The sequence below is a fragment of the Sitodiplosis mosellana genome, unplaced genomic scaffold (assembly GCF_009176505.1).
Source record: "Sitodiplosis mosellana isolate CC-2019 unplaced genomic scaffold, AAFC_SMos_1.0 Smas_scaffold_6150, whole genome shotgun sequence".
In the NCBI taxonomy this organism is placed as follows: Eukaryota; Metazoa; Arthropoda; class Insecta; order Diptera; family Cecidomyiidae; genus Sitodiplosis; species Sitodiplosis mosellana.
In genome coordinates, this window is record NW_022601391.1 from 2,711,238 (window position 1) to 2,733,345 (window position 22,108).

At 36.7% G+C, this 22,108-nt stretch overlaps 1 protein-coding gene across 2 annotated transcripts in view; it reads right to left on the reverse strand.

Moving 5' to 3' along the window:
• The window catches only part of LOC129574258 (limbic system-associated membrane protein), a 53,939-nt gene that overhangs the window by 19,733 nt on the left and 12,098 nt on the right, over window positions 1-22,108 (reverse strand). Inside the window, exon 2 of one of the 2 annotated variants that reach the window (XM_055456040.1) lies at window positions 7,840-8,074. In XM_055456040.1, the coding sequence (XP_055312015.1) occupies window positions 7,840-7,897 (58 nt within the window). In that variant the 5' untranslated portion in view covers window positions 7,898-8,074. Of the gene's footprint in view, window positions 1-7,839; window positions 8,080-22,108 lie in introns of both variants that reach the window. The other variant, XM_055456038.1, reaches the window with a different exon arrangement.

Genomic DNA, 22,108 nt, shown 5'->3' on the forward strand with positions numbered 1-22,108 from the left:
TTTTAATTTTCATAGACTGTGTGAGTACTTTGCTCGACTTTTCCTTCGTTTGTCTTCCTCTCTCCATCTCTCACACTCTGCCAATCTTCGCTATCGTTCTCATTTCGCCTCTTTTTCACCGAACAAGCGTTGACACAATGAACGAAGGATATGTCTTGCAAATGATGATTATGTTCAAGTACCAGCGTACGTTCCGTTTGCTTATGCTTGGATTGGATTGGACATTGTTCGATGGTAGAGCAACAGTGTGAACGAGTGAGAGAATGAAACGGGCCATATACACATATACACATACACACGCACACACCAAATGGTTGAGTGTGAGCAAAAATTTCGTTTGTTTCGTGCATTACTTCGAACGTTAATATTGGAGAGAGGTGGGGGAGGTAGAGAGAGAGGTGGGGAAGGTAGGGAGAGAGATTGTAGACACGCAAGTCAATCTAACAGAACTTTTATATCACAGCTATACGCCCATACTTTACTAAAATTATTGTTCACACACCGTTTATTTAGGTCTATCTTTGAACATTTCAATAAAACTTTGTGTCGAGTGCGTGAAACTGTAATAAAACTACAAGCGTTCGAACGGTTGAATGGCATGCACGTTTATAATGCGTGGTCGTTTCCATTTCGAAATATCGTATTTAACTCAGTGCTGCAATGGCTGATTGAAATCACATCAACTTGTTACTATTCCATTTTCCTTTAAATATTCGTCTACCCGCTTTGTTGCTTTTTTGTGAGATGAAAGAGACAGAAATAAAAACACGTCAACCGTAAACGAACTGGTATGCTGAAAGTGAAATACGAGAACAGCTAGACCTACAATCGATGAAATAAAACGCATACATACGATGAAAACAATGTAGGTTTTGCAATCGAACATTTCATCCGAAACGAATTAATGAAGAGCCATTGATAAAATTGTGTTAAATTTGCGTTCACGTTTCAACGTTTCAAGCAAACAAACACAGAGAGACTTATGGAGCGACAACGACGCACGCAGACAATAAATAATAGACGAGCTTTTCGACCATAACAATGACAAGAATGCAGAAAAAGCACATCATATGATATCGGAATTGTTCACCTTACCACCGACAGCATGCTTCAGTTCAAGTGAATGGCTTAAAAATACATTCGATATAACCACATTACAGGCGAAGAATTTTTAATTAGAGAAGTAAACTGGGATCGAGAGAGGGGGTCGACTACGTATTTGTGTGCTTGTGTGATCTTTGGAGGAAAAAAATTCCCAGTTGGGACCATCTATCTGTTCGTAGTATCTGCACACATTGTAACTCTTTCATTGGAAATGGTTTTGATTTCGATTTAAATTCCACAGCGACCGACTTCCATTTTACATTGGCATTACGTTTCATCCATTGCTAAGTGTCGTTTTATTGAAAACTTTACTTTGTAACTAAAGGATCAATAATCTGTTTTTCATTATGGTGGGCACGTCATACAAATACACACTCACAACTGTGAATTTTTTTGCATATGAGTCGTAAATTTTCGAACAGTACAGTAATTTCAATGATTTAACGTGAATCATCTAATGAATTAGAGAGTGAAAAACCAAAAACGAAAATGGGACAAATATGAATCGACAGAATTCAACAGCATCTTGAGGGCAAATGGATGATTCACGTTGCAAATATTATCTTGATAAAATACATGATTTCAAACATGCATCTTTCACTATATAACTACCTTCGTTGCGCGCTGCCATAAAGTAATATGTTTACCGACTACAGCAATATTACACGAATTGTCAATGTATGATTGTGCTTTTCGTCTATTTGTATATTGACGTACAGCGTCAATATGATGCATATAATCCGAGCATCACTGCTAAGCGGGATGTTGAGCTAATGCCAAAGGCGCATTTTTGAATGATTAATGTTGAATCATTGAAAATGCTGTGTTCTTTGGAAATTGACGACTCAGAAACAAATAAAAAAATCTCCCTACACATGCACGCAGTCGCACACTCAAAATCGATACAATTTCACAAATTAAATGCAGCGAAGTGCCTAAGTTTCAAATCATTTGCTATTTTAATGCACTTTTCCAAGTCGACCGACAATATGAACGAACGACTGCATGAGTCAAGCGTGCAAATTGCATGTTAAATTTTCGTCATGTTTGTAATTTTCACTTATGTATCGTTTTCTGGTTGCTGTTGATGTTGCAGTCCATGAGTACCTACCACCATGCAAACACATACATGCACACACGCCGGATTTGAGGCGTAAAACGTAAAAAACAATAATTATGATCATAATAATCAGCTCGCTAACGTAAAACATTCAAACGAAACCGCTTATCCACTGAATATTATATTCGAAACCGAGCGGCCACACAATCACACCGAACTCCTAATGAGCGTGAGCATGGCAAAAGGACATGTTATCAATTTAATCAGTAGTCATTAGTGAGAAAGAGGTGAAATAACCATATACACCATATCGTGTTTATTCTGTCCACAATTTCGTACAGTCTTTTTTTTAGGTGTGCACACGTACTTGTAGTTGGAGATTAGTAATGTACTTTTTTTTTAAGCAGGTTTCGTTATATATTTTTTTCTGCTGTTTCAACCACCACGCTCGTTGCCGCCACCATCATCACCACCGTACATTTTGCACCTTTTTGATTCGAAATCCGTTAACGTTGTCGTCACTGAAGCTCGCATACCCCATTGCTTATATATAATTGATTATTTGCGTGGATATGCACAATTTAATCGGGCTTTGAAAAGAGTGCCGAATAAACTGTAAGGGAGTACGAGCTTTCAGTTGATGGTGGATTCCAAATTACTTAGCCACGCTTCCTTTCCCTTTCTTTTACTCGCCCATTCCCACCTGCGCCTACTCCACAAATACACTGAGAGATTATACAGATGGCTCCGATCGACAGGTGAATGTTTCAACAAGAAATCTTTTTCTCACCTTTGCCGCAAGACCTATATTAAACAAGCGGTGCAAACAATTTTAAATGGGCTATTTATGCACCAAATGTTTTAATAACCGTAAGCTCATTCCGCTCGTCCGCTCCCTTTCTTTTGCTTCGTTCAGCTCAATCCTCTGCACATTTTTCGTTGAATCCCCAATCCAGTTATTGTTATCGGTCGTTAAATATTTTGACTTTTGTACTTCGTCGAGAGGTGTAATCATGCTTCCCGTTTCTCGTTCAATTGTTCTTTGGCCAAGCGTTCAATAGCACAACCAAGTCTATTTTGTGTGAATATATTTTGGATTTTTTTCTGTTTTATGTGTAACGCGTGTTTCATAATATATATTCAATTATGCTGCCATATCTTTAATAATCGAACAATTATTTGCTTTGTTCTCCACGCCAAACCTATTTCAACAAATATTAAATATTTATAGCCGATTTCATTTTCCAATCTGAATTCGGTGAACATAGCAGTCATTTCGTTGCCTGTAGGGTGGGGAAGGCGATGATGATGGTGGTTGTGGTTTTGGTGGTCAAAGATTGTATCCGAATACTAGGATAAATTTTAATCGAGTCTGGATTGATACATTCAATCGCCTTTCTGATTTGTAACTTTGGGCATGTTCAGGTTACACTAAAAAATAACAGCAACCAAGCGCTAATTCGACTCTTCCGGAGGAATTGAAAATTATAGATTATTTAAGACCGAAATTTGACCAATTTTTGATTTCAAACAAAAATAATCTTCCCGTTTCAATGACACAACTATATCGCTTTCACAAATCTAGACGATTGTGATCGGAACAAGCGTGGACACTAGACTGGTCCAACAGAAAAAAGTGCCGTCCGGTTTCGAAAAATATACCCCAAAAAAATAGGTTTGGTTCAAAAACATCATATGGGTACCATATAAATTACCCTGCCAGTTTTTATATCAAAATTTTCATGACAGCGATTTCGGAAGCCAATTCATATCTCAACGTTTCGACCTAAATCATTTTTCCAGACAATTTTCGGCAAAAACCAATGATTGGGTTTTGTTTGGATCGTCAATATCTACAACTCTTACCAAGACATTAACTCTTGAAAAGACATTCTGGGCCAGTTACAGTGTAAAATGACCAAAAAAATGACAATTTTAATGGGATTTTTTGCATTTTTTGCTCTACGAGTCTCCCAAGTAGTGGACTTTTGTTTAGTTGTTGACTTGTGTCGTATAGCTAGAACGTGTGCAAAAACTTCGATACTTCTCAGATTGCGATTTGGATGAAATTTAGCGATAATTGATCCTGGCATAAATGACACATTTCTGACCAAAATTGACAAATCACAAACATGAGCTTCGGTTTGACACATGAAAGCATACGATTTCTACCTTTTCTGCCTTTGAACTTCCAGTATGATCTTTTACAAACATTTTAAGTACCAAAACGACCAAATCGAGTGATGATTTCACATATTTCTGGCCTCATATTCGATTTCAACTCTAAAAAATCGACTTTTGTCCAAAAAATCCCTGAATATAGGCTTTTCTGAGATGGTGTGGTGTCTTAGCGCAAAGTTATTTTTTCTCGAAAATGTGGGGAGTTTTCCTAGACAAAATTGACATTTTAAGGTACCTCCCAAATAAAAGTTACGTTTTTCATGCATTTTGCCATTGAAATATCAATTTTTGTTCGGCAGGTACCTCAAAAATATACTTTTTTGGATGAGTTTCTTAGTAAAAAGTTATTTTTTCCCTGAAAAGCCTATATTTAGGGATTTTTGGCCAAAAGTCGATTTTTTTTATAGTTGAAATCGAATATGAGGCCAGAAATATGTGAAAACATCACTCGATTTGGTCGTGTTGGTACTTAAAATGTTCCTAAAGGATCATACTAGAAGGTCAAAGGCAGAAAAGGACCCATATGATTTTTTTGAACCAAACCTATTTTTTTTAGGTGTATTTTTCAAAACTGGACGGCACTTTTTTTTGTGGACAACTTTTTTCTCTTGGACCAGTCTAGTGGACACTGTTGACCAAAACAACAGATAATTTATACAATACACAATCATATTACATACACAAACACACCGACTGGCCCATATTCAGCTCAGTGATGAATTGTTTATTTGAATTCAGTAACGAAGAGAATGGGCACTTTTTAGCAGTTCATTCATACAAAAATAGGGCAAACATCCTCTTTTCTCCCTCTCTCGCTCCCACTCTCTCACACTTGCGTCTGTTGAAATATACATTTTCGAGATCCAGTATAAATTCAATCAATATTTAAAGTCGATTACATAGCTTGCGCTCCCCAGGTACTCGGTCGTTCTCATGAACAAACAGAAAAATACGTTCTAAATATAAACTAAACTGAAATGTGATACTTTTTCTTCTTGTTTCTTTTTTTCCTTGCGGTGATTTGTAATTCGCTTTGGGACAGTCAAACCGAAACAAAAAGATTATACTATATTCGATGCGTTTTCAAGTTTTGGTTTGGTAAACTGGCTAATATCGAGGTAATTTGGCGACGGTGTCGGTTTCCATAAAAACGATGCATCACGACGACCTTTGCCTAATTGTCATTCGTCAGTCGAAAGTATATATATTCTTTTTTAGATATCGCACGACAACCTGCCGATTTAGCGTCACCAAAGTAACACAACTTCTTGATACATGTTTTTAAGGTCCGTGTTGTTGCTGTATAAAACTGATTACACTGTATAGACGAATAGGTTTGACACTTTTAACACACAGGGTGAGCCACTACAAGTCAGCCCAGAACAGAATAGCAATGTATCCATTGTACTAGGCGAATTCCTTAAGTTTCACACAAACAACTTTCTCTCTCTCTCTCTCCCACTATTCTTTTCTAGTTCACCACTCATGATCAACCCTGTGCTTTGACGATAGACCCATTTTTTGTTATGTTCTTTTCTTCATTATATTTTCGTGTGTTGTCTTTGTCTTTGTCTTTATACTCAACTTTAAATTGATGAAAGTAAACTTTTTTATCGTTAAAAGTTTTTTGCATTTCACGTAATATTTTTTACATGCGTTTCTCTCTTTCGCCCTGCTTTTCGGGTGGTTCCTTAGTACACGCTCTTTTGTTTGTTGTATCGTTGTTGCATCAAACATAATAATCATTTCCAATGTTTATCAACTATTTCATCCAAAAAATTTAACGATTCAATCAGATCTCTTTTTTCGTTATCATTAATCTTCTATGTGGCCCCGTCGATAGATATCAAAGCGATTTAAGCACAAAAAACCATAATTAAACTTTTCGTCGATATGCACCGCTGCTTATGTTTCACCAATTGATGAACATAATGGGCCTAATTGTGGCCAGGAATACCCGTATATTAAGCCATCGAGGAAACTCGTTAGTCAGCAGATTATATTAGAATCAAACCGTATTACGGTACAACTTAAAATAGATGAATTATTTTCAGTCACAATGGAAATACGTCCTGAATTATCCATCGATGTCGCGTGAATTGATATTGAACGAACCGACATTGAGATTTCAATTCAATTGAATGGATTTTTGTAATACTTGCTGCTGCATACAAAGTTCAAAAAAAAGAATGAAATTTTGAAGCTTTTACATTCATTAAAAATCGATTACCAATGAAAAGTAGAGGGTTTTGTTTTGTTTTCAATGTGATATAATCTAAGTGAAAATAATTAACAATTTGGCGGTTTTCTTTACCCTCAAATAATAATAACCACTAACATAAAATTTGATGACTTCAGTTAATCGACTAGGTGCCGGCTTTGGCTTTGTGTTTACTTTTGAATGCGGTCAGACGTTCCGTCTCTCGCAGTTACTTGATTTATTCAGGGTGACAAGTGCAATGGAATGGGATGCATTAATCGAATTTGTTGGTCGAGTACAAGATGAAAACATTAATGACGACATTCTAGGCTAAAGCTCGCAGCCGTAAGCATCATTTTGAGGCAAATAAACTTGAAGTCTTTACTTTTTCATTTATTTTTTTTATTTGATTGTCGTTTCTTTCTTCTTTATCCTATTTCGCACGTGTATTTTTCATCGCGTAAATTCCCATGAACGACAGTATTCATTATATCCATTGAACCGAGCTGCAATAGCTCCTGATAAGAGAAAAAAAATCAGCACTTATTGCAATAGATTTTTCACGAATTTCATCTTAGCGTCTTCTATTGGTTGAAGGCGCTCTTGGTCGTTTCGGTCAATTCGATCACAATAAAATGGTTATTCCATTAAAATTACACCCGATTCGATGTGAATATATACACTATTTCATCGTTTGCGTTGCCTTCTTTCAACACCATAATTATCAGCACCCAATTCAATCACGTTTAATTTTTAATGGAATTTGTATACCAAGAGAACGGGCTGCGGCAAGAATAAACAAGAGAGAGGAAAAGGTGAAAATGGTGAATCGAATTCTTTTTTTTTTTGCTTTAGAATCATCATCAATTCTTAGCAAATGGCTTTTTGAGTGAACGATAGTTTGGATCTATTCCGTTGGATTTTATTGAAATAAAAAAAACACATAAAAATACAATTCCCATTAAATAAATTATAGATTTCTCATTTCGTAATCATCGCCTGAATCAATCATACATACATTCGAAGCACATGATTTTTCCCACTTCAGACTAGTGTTGCGATTCGAATTGAAAAATTTCGTGTGACATGACAATGATGAATACTTGAACCATCTGTAGACGGTCTCTGTCATTTAAACACTTTCCCAGAGATTTATCACCGACATTTAATAAAATCGAATCGACAACCCAGCGAGAGAAAAAAAATGAGAAAAAACAATACATGTGAAATGAAATAGAACGTGCTTGAGCAGGAATGGTGGGTTTGATTTTGGACAGCATGCATGGATACTTACCGCAATTCAATAATAAAAAATACAACGAAAATATGTCCTTAAGTAGATAAATCTTCATGATAATGCGTTGATGTGTATGTGATATATCTGTGTAGAAATATGTTGTCTTTTGTCGATGTCCCGACGTTGTTATTTGTTCCTATGCGATTTCTTGTTGAAGAATGTGGACGTCTTCTTCTAATCTGCGTTCACTTTCAACTTTTCTCACTCTGTCGTTCGCTTTCAACAGATCGTTCTATTCTGAAAAGAAACAACAATCGAAAACATGAGATACATATAATTGACAAGTGGACCCTGAAAAGAAACATTTTTTTCCTAAATCTCAAATCGTGTTCTACAATAACAGTGAAATGTATATCAAAAATTGAAAAAAGTAGACACTACAAAGTCTGTGTACTGTGCAGTTGTTAAACATTTTGACTTGCAGCCCTATTGTTGTGTTTTGATACAGTTTATACCATTACATATATGATGATCACCGCAACAATATAACGAAATTGAGAGAATACGTTCAGCTTTACATACGCATACTGTTTTGAATACATTTGGTCTGCACTAAATGAAAATTTATGTCTTTAATTTACACCAAATCTAATAAAACTGCAAGAACTGATTTCCATGCAGCATTTGGACATTCGAAAATGCTACACTTTTCGTATCTTTTGTTTTCGTATAAATAATGATAATATCAGAGCTTCTGAGGCAATAAAATTGCGCAGGTCCTTAACGCTTTCGGTGCAATATTATTTCTCTCCTTCTCGCAGCAAGACATTTATTTTTGTTCCAATTTATTTCCAAAAACCCAAACTAAGCGCCGATAACACGAATGCTAACGAAATTTGTGTCAAACATACGGATCCATATATGTTAGACGGTTGTTCTATTGGTGTTTGCAATTGTTTGAATTTTGATAAGAAAGCTATGAATGGACGAATAAATAAGCTTTATTTGCATGTCAAAAACAACTGCCACTAGTAAAATCTCCACTTAATGCTGACGCTTTGAGTCAGCAACAGCGTGAGAATATTCAGCATGGCAAAATCAAAAATCGTTCACCGTTGATTCTCTGGGCAAACGTTACACTAAACATCCAGTGGATGTCATCTACTTAGACTGAAACAGTGAAATGATGATAGTAGCACCTTACGTGCGAAACTATCTATGACACTAGCAGAGTCAAATTCAAATTCTGTCAAATTCCAAATAAACACTCGGCACTTTTATGTACGAAACAATTCACAACTCAGCTTAGCTCTTTTTTTTTTGTTGTGGGTCGAATTGATAAGTGTCGCATTCGTAGCTTAGTTTTGCTTTTGTTCTATGCAGCATATATTATAAATATTTTTTCTGTACTTTTGACAATCCTCGACGTTTTCTCAATTTTATGTCGCTCGCCATTTCGATGGTTGTACGTTAATATATCAGCAATTTGGTAAGCGAATTCATGGAATGTGTGAACAAGTGAGCGAGCGAAAATAGCGCCAACAACAACAACAATAACAACAAAACATTGGTCCAAAAACGATAAAAGAGACCGACGGCGCAACGACTTTTTTCTCTCTCTCCTTCGGATGTGGCTGGGCACCTCGCCCCGAGTGACAGATTTCTTTTATTATTTTTATTGATGGTCGTAATATTTATTATTCTGAATTTGAATCGTTCGCCCCCATATATGTCGTGTACAGCAAGTACTTAGGCGCTGTGTATGTTTGTGGTTGGTTGAATGCGCGCGCTACCGTATAGAGTACACTCATACGCTACCACGGACAAAACGATAGAGAGATGTGCGCGTAAAGTGTGACCCCCATGTTTTACATGACTAAAACAACACGTAACATTTCATAGCCGAAGTAAATGAGAACAGACACACATAATTTTCACATCAAACTGAATGTGATATGCCGAATAGCAAGTTTATGCACAGTGCACACATACTCACACATACACATTAAGCCAAAGCGCACAAAAACAACGCAAAATCGTATGGAAATGGGATTTTTTTTTATTTATTTACACATTTAATAAATATTTATATAAAGTTTTTGGCCGCAGAAATTCAGCCGAGCAGAGTGTATGACCTCATACGGCAGATTCTCGTTGATTTCTCAGTGCTGTTGCAAATGAGTGAAAGAGAGAGAGAGTGAAAAGTGGAGAAATAAAAATGAAGAAAAAGAATCGAAATCCATACATTTATAACATGGGATTTTAGTGTTTTGTTTATGTGTTTGTACGGCTCTTGCCGTGGCCCGTGTTCTATGATATTTTATGATATAGTATGCATTCGCAATATAAGCAAACCAAAGCAAAGCAACACGACGGGCAAAACGTATAATGTTGATTCCTTGTGAGCAAAAATGAAATGAATGAATGGAAAACACTGAGAAAATATATGTACATATTTGACGGTATTTACGATATTACAATGCACATCAAGGTAATGTACTTCATAATTCGAGTAATACCAACATGAATTGGTAATATTAGGATTATTTATAGGTTGTTCGCGCTTCAGGCTCACGGCAAAAGCAAATGCCACACGTCAATGTTGTGTTGATTTCAATGTGTGTGCACTGTGTGCATACAGTATATTTTAGCCGCTTAACAACAGCAATCGAGGCAATTGAGGAACGGCGAAAAAAAGGAGCAGAAGAAGAAGAAGAAAAACATACAATAACAAAATAACGCCACAGAAAAGACAGATATGCTTGCCATTATTGTGTGAATCGACGATTTGAATTAGGTTTGGTGTAAATAAATATAAATATTATGCAGAATGACGGGAGTGTGAGTACGCTATGAGCGTGCTATATGAAAGAACCGAATCCTGCAAATAAATTACGTTCGAAGCTAGTGTGGTGGAGCCGAAGTGAAAAAAGTAAACAAACACATGAAAATGTGTGGTAAACAGAAATTACCTGTTACTATTACCATGTGCATTGCACAGGGGGATTCGAATCGAAATGGAAAAATCGGATAGAAAGCTGTGGAAACAATCATGATACCGCATGAAAATGCGGCTCAAGAATTTCCCTCGATTTTCCTATCATATTCCCCATTTCATCATTCCGTTCGTTGATTTTCTTGTCTTTGCTTTTTTCTTATTTCTTTGCCATTGCTCATTTCAAGTGCGTACTTACTCACTCGCCCTTCCGACCAAACCGTTTACGCCTACTCTTCTGTTGCTATTTAATGTGTTCAATCAATCAATCAATCAAAATCTATCATAGAATTATTCACAAACGAATATTTAGTCTAGCATATCTAATTATTCAATCAAGAAGCAAAAAGAAGAGAGAAAAATCGTACGGAACAGGACTTGAACATTAGTCAATTTTACATTAAACACAGACCGCTATAAATATTACCTGTGTAGAAAAATCTGGGAAAGAATGGTATGTCGTATTGGCGTGAGTGTGTTTGTGTGGTATGCACAACTTATTCAATTCACAATACCAGACTAGACGGAAAAGTATTGATAAATCACGTTGAACCACTTCACTAACGCTGCTTTTGGAACATTGATGTTTTCAAACAATTTCGCGATCCATGTTGGTCCAAATAAATAAAGTTCCACTGTTATTTCTTTTCTCTGTGTACACATTTGTGCTTGTTTTTCCGTGTCTATTTATATGCTTTTCTTGTCATTATCGTTTTCACTGTTACAGTGTTTTCAATTTTGGACTTTGAATCAGAGTTAGGAAATCAAATATATATGCCCGAGCGAAGCGAGTCCAATAAAGTAACATAGCCTTAAATGGAACATGTCCTTAAATGGGACAGTCGAAAATTTTGGACATCCGAAAGTAGCATCCAAATGTCATTAGTACCAAACGATTAGCTCAACAAACGCTCACTTTTGGTAGTATTCCGAAGAGTTAAGACGCATCGCTTGTTTTAGAAATAATATTGGTCTGAAATTTTCCAAATTAAAGTTTTCTTGAACAATTTCCACACAACCACAGTTTGAAGTGTTGTGAACATTTTTTGAAGTTAAATATATTGAATAGTTAGTAAATTGTGTCTATTTCAATCTACAAAGTGAATTTCTTGGTATTGCGTCATAAAAAATTTTGTGCTGATCCACAAAAATGGCGGCTTTTTCCTTAAATGGGACACTGTGTATTTTTAAGTTAAGCAAGATAGGGCAAGATGGGGCAAAACGGTCTAAAGCAAAGTTGTTCCTCGTGAGTCGCTCTACAACTTTCACCAACACGCCCCAACGATAAATCCACTTATTGGCCCAGAAACGGGGATTAACTTACTTTTTTGACCCAAAAATTTAATTTTTTTCTTGTAACGATTTTTTGGACATACTAGGTGGATTGAAAAGTCGGGTACTTTTTGAATGAAAACACATTTTTTTCGCAAAATTTCATTTCATTTCTCAATATGGGCTCCTTTTAGCTCGATACAGCGAGCCTAATGAGCTTTCAACATTTGGATGTCCTTCAAAAAGTACGATTTATCTTTCAACCCAAAATATGCTAAATTTCTCCATTTTACTCCCAATCATAGCAAACGCTCGCGTCCTAAGACCTTACAATTTAGTTTAAATGACTTGCGAGTTAAGAGTGAGACAATGCCTAAAAAATGCGGTATGCAATGCGGCAAGTTATAGCTTTAATCAATGGATTTTACCACCATAAAATCAATATGTGAACTGAATGAAAATTGTGGTTAAAATGTGTATTACTTTTCCGCAAACTTGTTTGTTAGGAAAAGTATTGGTTTTACTAGCCAAAATTTCATGACATCTCCTCTTTCGGACCACTATAACGTCACGCCAAACTTCAAAAAGCACGTATCTGTACACTAGGCAATGTAGATGGGATGAAATCCTATCGATCAAGACCTATCTACCTCAAAAAACATGTTGTTTACTATAAAAAATGTGTAAAATAGCGATGTGCGTATGGCGTCGTTCGCGTCCGAGTTTTTTGTTCGCCGATTATCTCAAAAAGTTGACGCCGATTTCTTGAAATTTTTGAAATTTTGTTCGAAAATGACACTTTTGTATGGAAAATGGTCGAAATAGTTATATTTTAAGGTCAAAAATGCTATGAAAAAAGGGTCCATTGAAATTTTGGTTAAACATTAAGCGGGAGGTAAACTAAATTGCTGCGGAGCGGAAAAGTTTGGATTACGTATGTAATTCGTTTTATTTTCTTCTTTGATATTTACCCATTTGACTATGATTTTCTATTCCGATCAATCTGAAAATGACAAGATATGTTCTCTTAATATCACTTTTAATATTTCTGTATAGTATTGCCCATTAATATTTTCATATCTCAAATGGTCGTTGTCCAAATCTTCTGAGTCGTTTTTTTTTTCGATTTGGTGGCCTTAGAGCATTTGAACAATGTCTACTCACTGTTTTGATCATGTCATTGATTTATTTGATTATTTCTTGGACAAGGTCGACCCCCTTTTGATGGCCCCCATTCCAACGGTATATCACATTCTTAAAAATATTTCCACTAGTAAAAGTTAGAAAATTAGGCCAAAGTGTGTCCCATTTAAGGCTATATTACCTTAATAAAAATGATTCGTGAAAAATTTGTGTGGACAGTTCGACATGAAAAAAGATACATTCATAAATAATTGAAGAATTTAGTGCTATATATCAGGCACCTTGACTTGGATCATGTTTTTCGTCAAATTCCAACAATGTCACGAAATGTTTGTCACAAAAGGGTCATTTGGCATTTGGTATTCCCCCAAAATGTTTTTCTTTCAATTTCTGGAAATATTCCAAAAAATGTCCCAAAACCTCACGGTGACTTAAATCTCGGTCGAAAGAATATGTGTACGAAATTTGGTCGAGATCGGTTGAAAACTGTAGGCGGAGTTGAAGAGAAATTTTTTACGAATCGTTTTTATTATATAGATAACACTTTTTCAACTTAAATTGATTGCACATTTATTTGTTGAGTAACAATCAATATTTTTCTGCCAATTGGTATTCGCTTATTTGGTTCTTTCTTTTGCTTGACTCTCTATATCTTTGCAAATTCAATACACTTCAATGGAATTTTTGTTGTTTCCTTTGCTTAATCCGTCCTTTGCTTTATCCAATTGATTAAAAATATTATATTTCATTGCAATTTTCTCAAATTCCACATTTTTGTAGCCAACACCTTCTTCCAAAATGCACTTCAAATGGTTTTCATGATTCAATTGGATAGCATTTGTGTGCATTTTCCTGCCTCTATGTATGAATAGGTTCGTGAATTGATGCTATTGTGCAATCGCTCTGAACCATAATTGAAACATTTGGTGAAAAATGTTGAGCCCAGACAATTCTGACAACGGGGGGAAAAACACGACACCGTTTGCCACGGCATCTATTCGAGTATGTGAGTATTTATATTGAAAAAAAATGCACGCACCAATATGACGAATAAACAGTGGTAATGGCAATGGCAAAATTCAATGCAATAAATTGTAGAAAATCATAAATGAATATGTAATTATTGCGTTTTTGTTCAGAGTTCCGAGAGAGAACCACCTTTTCAGCTCATCAATTTTTCCATTCTTCTCATTTCTTTTCTTTTTTTCATTTGTTTTTCCCTATCGTCTGCCTTAATTCATTCACAGGCAATAAATTGCGAGCTGTGAATCTATTGCGAATGGAATTGATATTTTATTATTCTCAAATGAATTGTTTGTGCTAGATGCGGTGAACGGTTCGTCCCAAGCAGCGATAAAAAGGATGGGAAAAAGGGAGAAAGTGCAAATGTGCGACATCCGTCTGATGAATGATGTTCAACTGAACCGACCGAATGGACAAAGTGTTAAGATTCTAATGGGATCGGCCGTATAGAAACAGGCACACCAGAAACCGTTTGAGAGAAAGTGAAAAAAAAATGCAGTTCACAGTTGCATTTGTACATTTTTAGCAGTCTTCTTAGAATAGTATGTAGTTAAAAGCGTATTTGTTACACAGCATTAATTTCTATATAGTTCTGTTGCGTCTCGGCGCCGCAACAATAACAGCTAGCCAGAGTCGACAAGAGCAAGCAAATCATGTAACTAATTGAGGGAGCGAGAATAATAAACCAATCCTCATACACCGTGCGAGATAGATTTAACGGTTCAGAAAAAAAGTGTGAATACTCAATGTACCGTTTACCACCGTTTCCGGAGTGAATTATGCCCTCGATCTCGCACTCGCAATAGCACTATATCTTTCTCTCTCGTTGTCAGTGTGGCAGGCGCATATGAGTACCTCAATGGTTAGCAGCACCGTTTCACTTCAATGTGACAATGACAATTATATTTACACAGACGAACTGTGTGTGTGTGTGTGTGCCTGTGCATGAACCCAGTAAAAATGCGTTTGTTTCCATCTCCCGTTGCGACATTGTGTCTGATACAATTTTTGGTGCTATAGCACATGTATTTGAATTTAGTCATATATTTGCACTTGAGGGGTGACCTGGAACGAATGTTGCTCCGATGCTTTCTCGATTACTCAATTTCACTCTCACCCTTGTCGCACCACCTCATGATCGTTCAACGCAATTATCAAACGCTCCGACCAATCGAAGTGAAACAACCGAGGAAAAAACGCAAAACGAGACAAAAATTACGTTTCTCCTTGTTGATTGTTCCCATTGTAAAGACGTGAATGAGATACATCTATAACTTGCGTTTGAGGTGGCATTCCCTTCCTTACATTTTGTCATTATTTTTTTCTGCCTTTCTTCTCATATTCTTGCAACGTGTTACGTCTGAATAATAAAGAGAAGAAAAAGTACAAAATAGGAAGACCGTCCAACTCTACAACACTTTGATCACTTTGGAGAGCCTATAATCGGCACTGACTTTTGATTTTTCTATCGCTCTGCCGACAACGACATATTTGGGCGAACAGGGGCTAGCAGTGGAAATTGCAATGCATGTACCAAAATAAAGTCTAATTCGAATCAAATGGACGCCAACACCCGCACTCACTTTGACACAATAAAAATGGAAATAGTCATAATAACCAATTTGTGATTCGACACTGTGCAGCGCAAAGAGATGTGGCAAAAAAGTCGTCGTACACCGAAGCAATAAAAGAAATGAAAGTAAAGGGCGACCCGACCATCATAATAACAATCATAATCATAATAATAGTCACCAATGTAGAAAAAAAGGCAACGTAACAGTGGAGAAAGAGGAAGACAGTAGAAGAGAGAGAAAAAAATAAATTAAAATAGAAGAAGGTGGAAAGTGGAGATGGACCATTTATACAAAGAGAAGGGGAAGCGGAAAGTAGACGATAGCGAAAATAGGATGTGCAAATCAAAAAGAATATGAAAGAAAATACAAGCGCTGAAATTTATACCTTCTATCACACCAACCGGTGACCCTACATCAGATACCATTCCATTGCTCAAGTGATTGGCAAGCACATGAAAACACAACCATAGCTCTCCCATTAAAAGCAAAGTGTATACATTTTTTCGCTCATCGGATCTGAAGTGTAAATTGCCCAAACATCGTCAAAACAGTGACGAACAAACGATGCCGACGAGTTTGTTGGTGCGTATGTGGTGTACCTATGTTCATCTTTTGCTGTTTATCGTTAACCAACTCTCTGGAACCATTGCAAGCACATTTGGTCATTTTGTTATTCATTTGCAATGAATAAAATTGAAGGCATATTCACGCAACTGACAATGAAACATAATTTTGCTGCTACAAAACTCAATCTATTTTCTTCCCTCATCGTTGTACGCACTCAGTCCGCTGGTCTGTCTGTTAGTAGCATCGCCCAAGTTTCATGCTGCCACCACCACTTAGCCTAGGTCGCTTATACAACATCCATAATAAAAATATTTCTTTATTATTGCTGCAAGTACCTACCACTTATGCGCGCACCCAATAAATATTTTCTAATTTTCTTGTGAACTCCTTTTCGTTCTCGCTCTCTCTCTCTCTCTCTCTCTCTCTCTCTCTCTCTCTCTCTCTCTTTGTCTCTATGTCTCTTCCCCTACCTTCTCCTTGCCCAAGCTCAGCCCAGCTCAGAGACTTAGGTCTCTTGCTCTCTTTTGTTGGCAAAATTTAGCCTTTGTTCGTATCGTGTGCTTGTCTTTTGTTATTTTATTATTGCTTCGGTTGCTTGGTTGCTATTTCGACGTACTTATAAATTAAATTTATTATTTCTATAATTTTATATCAAACGGTGAGCGCACACAGTCAAAATATTTTCCCAGATCTTTTCGATTTTTTTTTTCTTCTGGTATTTCTATTTATTTCATTTTTTTTCTCTCTCCTCGTTATTTTTACCATTCGCCAATTTTCGGAGATTTGGTCGATCTGAATTCAGGGGGAAAACGCACAATGGTGCGTATGGTAAAAACGTGGTGTATATACAACAACTGCAACATTTTAAGAGATGGCAGAACATTCATGGTTTTGATTTTATGATGATTGAGAGTTGAAACGCGTGAAACACACAGCCAAGCAAAAATTAAGACGGGACGACAAATAATAACACTGAAAGTACGATGAATGCTAGAAAGACAAGCATTGGGACAAAATGGCATAACATAAAGTGATGTTGATGTGCTACGCAGAAAATGAACGTAATGAAAAACTCGTATACTCCAGTGAGTCAGAGCGACAGAATAAACTTGGACGAAAAGTGAGAAATCGAGAGAAAAAAATTCTCTAAACTGAACTGTTAGTCCTCTGCCAAGCATTTTTTTGGGGTATTTCAGCGTGGCGCTGTACACTCCAGTTGATTACAGTGGAAATTGCATGAACTAATCATTGTCACATTCCTGACAGTCGGATTAAGCGAAGACATTAAATTATTTCTATAATTTATTTAAAATCCGCATATATTTAAAACAAATCCATTCATTTTTTAAAGCGTTTATCTTTTTTTTTACATGTTGTTGTAGTTTCAAGTCTATTTTCCGACTTGTCTCTTGAATAAACAATGTCCTTTTGACAGTGAGACAGTTCACAAGATTTTGACTGCTATGCGTGGCGCTGTCAATCAGAGAGTGTGTCCTTGTACATCAATTGTGTGCGCATTGCTTCGGCTCAAAACATTTTGCACTCATCTCTCCCCGCCTTTTTGCTATCCATTTCAACATTCACTTTCAATGATCAGAAGATAAATAGAAATCTCCAGCGACAACCGAAATAAGTAATATATAGAAAAAAATCAAATTTCTAACCAAGTCATAGCGTGCAAAGGGAATTAGCGCAAGAGTGGGCAGAAGCGAGGAAAAAATTATTTTTTTCAGGATGGTTTGGGCCGATATCGTTGCCGAGAAAAGGGAAATTTTATTATAATATTATTCGTTAAACGCAATTCTCTAAGTGCGCACCATGAACGAATGGCTAAAACGAACCTTTCGTATACCTTGCTATCATTTTATTCATGGTTATGTTCTTGTTATTATTATTATCGTTATAGTTGTGGCTGTGGCTGTAGCTAGTGCGAGTGTTGATGTTGGAGTTTTTTTCTCTTCATCTCACTGTTACTGTAGTGTTGTAAATGTGTCGTCTATCCGGTCAAACATGCGATGGAGCAGAAGTGAGAGACACAAACACACAAAGCGATATAAAATGCATATATAGCGTAGAAATTCCATCATTTATCCCTGTGTACGCTTAAAAATTTTCCTTCTCCATGATATTTTTCACATACATATCGAGCGCTTAGCATGCTTACATTCATGTTCGGGTTGCATTTTTGCACCAAAAAATAAGAGAACACTTTACTTCAACAACCACCACCACCAAACCAAACCAAATGAAACCAAATGAACACAGAACAAAGACACACAGACACAGAGTGCCAGTTAATTTTTGTTGCTACTTCTGATGTTTTTTTGAACATTTGAATTTCATCCAGTTAAGAGCAACGCCACCTTCACTCTTCTTTTTCAGCTCGCTCTTTTTTTTATCATCTGCTTTTGGCTGCTCATTTCTGTCTTCCCTTGCAAAATGTGTGCACGTCGTATTCATGTAATGTGCAAACGAGCACAACAGAAACAAAAAAATATTATATAAACAAATGAAGATGGGCTACAAGAAGTGTAACCAGCAAAATAGTCGGCGTGTGTGTGTGTGTGTGTCTGTGTCTCAAGGAATCAACCAGAGCGACAATAACAAACGTGCCGAACAACAATCAGGATGCCCGTATCCAAACACATAACACCAACGGCAGATACAACAATGGCACAGTAAATCCATGGGGTCTAACAAAAACGAATTAGTTTGATATACTATTACTTTCGTCTACACACATATATAGATATATTTGGGGATATGAGCAATGGTCGCTCGTCGTTTCCACACATTCTGGCGGAGTGAACGTGGCCACGGAGCAAAAGAGAGGAGGGAAACGGCAACAGAGCAACGCACACACAATCTAATATCTAATCCAAAAAGCAGTCACAAGATACGCATGGAATTATCAGTGCTGTGGTGATGGCGAGGCATGTCGGTGAAAGAAAGAATGAACAAAACATCATTCGACGAACGAAAAATGAAAAAAAAGCATACACATACACCAGACGAAGCATTCGATGCGAATATCGGGAGCATATTGAGATTTGATGGTGTTGTTCTCAGTCACTGGTTACACTATTTCGATGATCCGATTCACTCGTGTTTTGCGTATTGTCTGGTGTTTGCTTACCTACTCTATGTTTTACATACACGCTTCGTTCTTCTGTTGTTGTTTTTTTGCTCCACATCTCTTTTGCCGCTGGCTTTCATGTTTTCGTATGCTTTTGTGATTTTATGGAAAATATTTGTTGTATTGTAATACAGTGCATTTGATGCGCAGAAGTGAACCAAGTCTCAATTGGCTGAATAGTAAAATCTTGATTAAAATCAAAAATTATCTCATGAAATAAGATTCCGAAGCGAATTATTCGCATTTGTATTCACATTTGGTCGGTTGTAATGTGTGTTAAGATAGAGATAGATCCCGCTGCCGCTGATGCTTTTAGTAGTTGTGCGTGTCGCTTGGCCCGACACTTCGATTGGAATCAATGTTATAGAGAAAATGGTCCATATAGAACGAGCGACAGAGCAAAAACAAAAGAAAAAAAACAGTCAAAATGCAATGAAAAAAGGAGATCCAATTCAATTCCACTATCTCTTATTCAAAATCCAAATCGAAAGATAAATTGGTTGGTCGTCGTTCTTATCGTCGTCGTCGTCGCCGTCGTCGTCATCTTCATCGTCACACAGTGATCAGACGTCATGTTGAAATGCAATGTATGAGTTGGTTCTGGTTTTCACTCACCTCACTATTCCTAATGTTATTTGCCATTTTCTATCATATCTTCGTCATTCAGTTTTGGCTTTTATCACATGCAAGAGAAGCCATGTCAAGTCTATGAAATATCTGCACGTCTGTGTTCGTTTACATTTTTTTTTTCGAACCGAAGAAGAAAAAGAATGAGCAAACGAATGTTTTCTGGTGCTTTTGTTTATGCGATTCAGTAAGTTTGTAATAAATAGCATAGATATTTGAGAGAGAAAGAAGAAAACAGTTGATTATTTATTTATAAAAATCGCATTAAACTTCATTGTCGAGCATAAATTTTCTCGTTCTCTGTTTGCTTATGCACATAAATGGGAATTTGTTGCAGCTTTCAAGTTAACTCAATTCACAATTCAGTCTCTCAAGTCAACATCGATTGAAGAGAGAACGAATGAATGAATGAACGAACCAACGAGTGAGCGATACCTTCAACTTAAGAATGTTGTTGGTTGGCAAATGGGCGACCGAGTATGCTACAGCATGTTGTGTCTTTGCGCTATATAAATACGGCGTTTATTTCGTTTTTTTTTTACTTTTCGAATTTTTATTATCACATTAAAAGTGGATTCATGTGTCACGTGATTTTGTTTGTATTCTCGTTGGCATTTCATTCAAGTCAACGTCATTCGTAAATTATCCAAAATATTCAAACTTTGTGCGTCCCATGGGATCATTGTAAAGATGAAGCGAATGCACGCATTTCTACAACGACCGACGTGTACAGTGAGCCAAATGCCACAACATATTTTGGGTAAATGAATTTTCATCTAGAGAAAACAGTTCTCATATAGAACCAGGACAATACGAACGATTGTGTATGTGCGTGTGTGTGTGTGTGTGTGTGTGTGTGTGTGTGTGGGAGAGAGAGACAGAGAGTGAACTGTTCCGCACAGCGCACAAATATGCAACAATACATAAATATTGCAAAAGGCGATAGAGGAGTGAAAACTTAACGTTTGAATCACAAACAATGAAACACACACGCTATATAAACAGGCAAATCATTAGATGTAGCCATTGTAGCAGCACCAGCAGCAACGCCACCAGAACGACATTGCCCATGAATGAATTGAAGAAAAAGAAAACGGCGATGTGAGATAGTGACGGAGAATATGAAACAAAGATATGACCAATGAAGCCGGGATACAGTTCCAACAGCATTACACTAAATTTTAGTGGTACTGAATGATTTCTTTTCATTTCGCTTCGAATGATATCGAAGTGCTTTGTTTCAATCGTTGTATGGCATGCCATACACTAGATCGCACCATCATCATTATCTTCACTCGCATACATAAAACTACGGGCAAAAGAAAGATATTTACAATGTAAGCGCAATTCACATATATGTAGCCATCACACATGGTGGATGGAAAACTGGAACATTTAACTGCACATTTGCTGTCTTATAAAACGGATAGAATTTATATAGTTGGAATTCGTGCTAAGGTGGTATTTGCCTCAAACACCCAAACCAATCGAATTCGATGGCTATGTTTACTATTTGCGTGTTTTTGTGTTTGCACCATTGTGTTTATCTCCGTAGCAATGTCTTTTTGCATTTTATTTTTCCTGGCTACACAATATCTCTGTTTAGTTCGATGGACTCAATTCACATGTTCACCCAATTGAGCTGAAACTTGTGTGTCGATGATAGACAAAGACGACGAGAAAAAGAGAGAGAGAGAGAGACAGAGCAAATGGATGAAAAACTGTTGTCTTTTCGAAAACAATGGCAACTGGAAAATTACATGGACGATCGATAAGCCGATTGCAAACTTAAAAAAAAATGAAATGCGAAACAGAACCAATAAAGTGAAATCCAAGTGAATTGGTAGCATTTGTGCCGAAAGGGTCAGTTTAGCCACAATGAACGGATGCAGGATGAAGAAGGAAAATAAAACAAAATATCAATCGGACGATGGATTGTCCGACACACACACACACACACACACACACACACACACACACACACACACA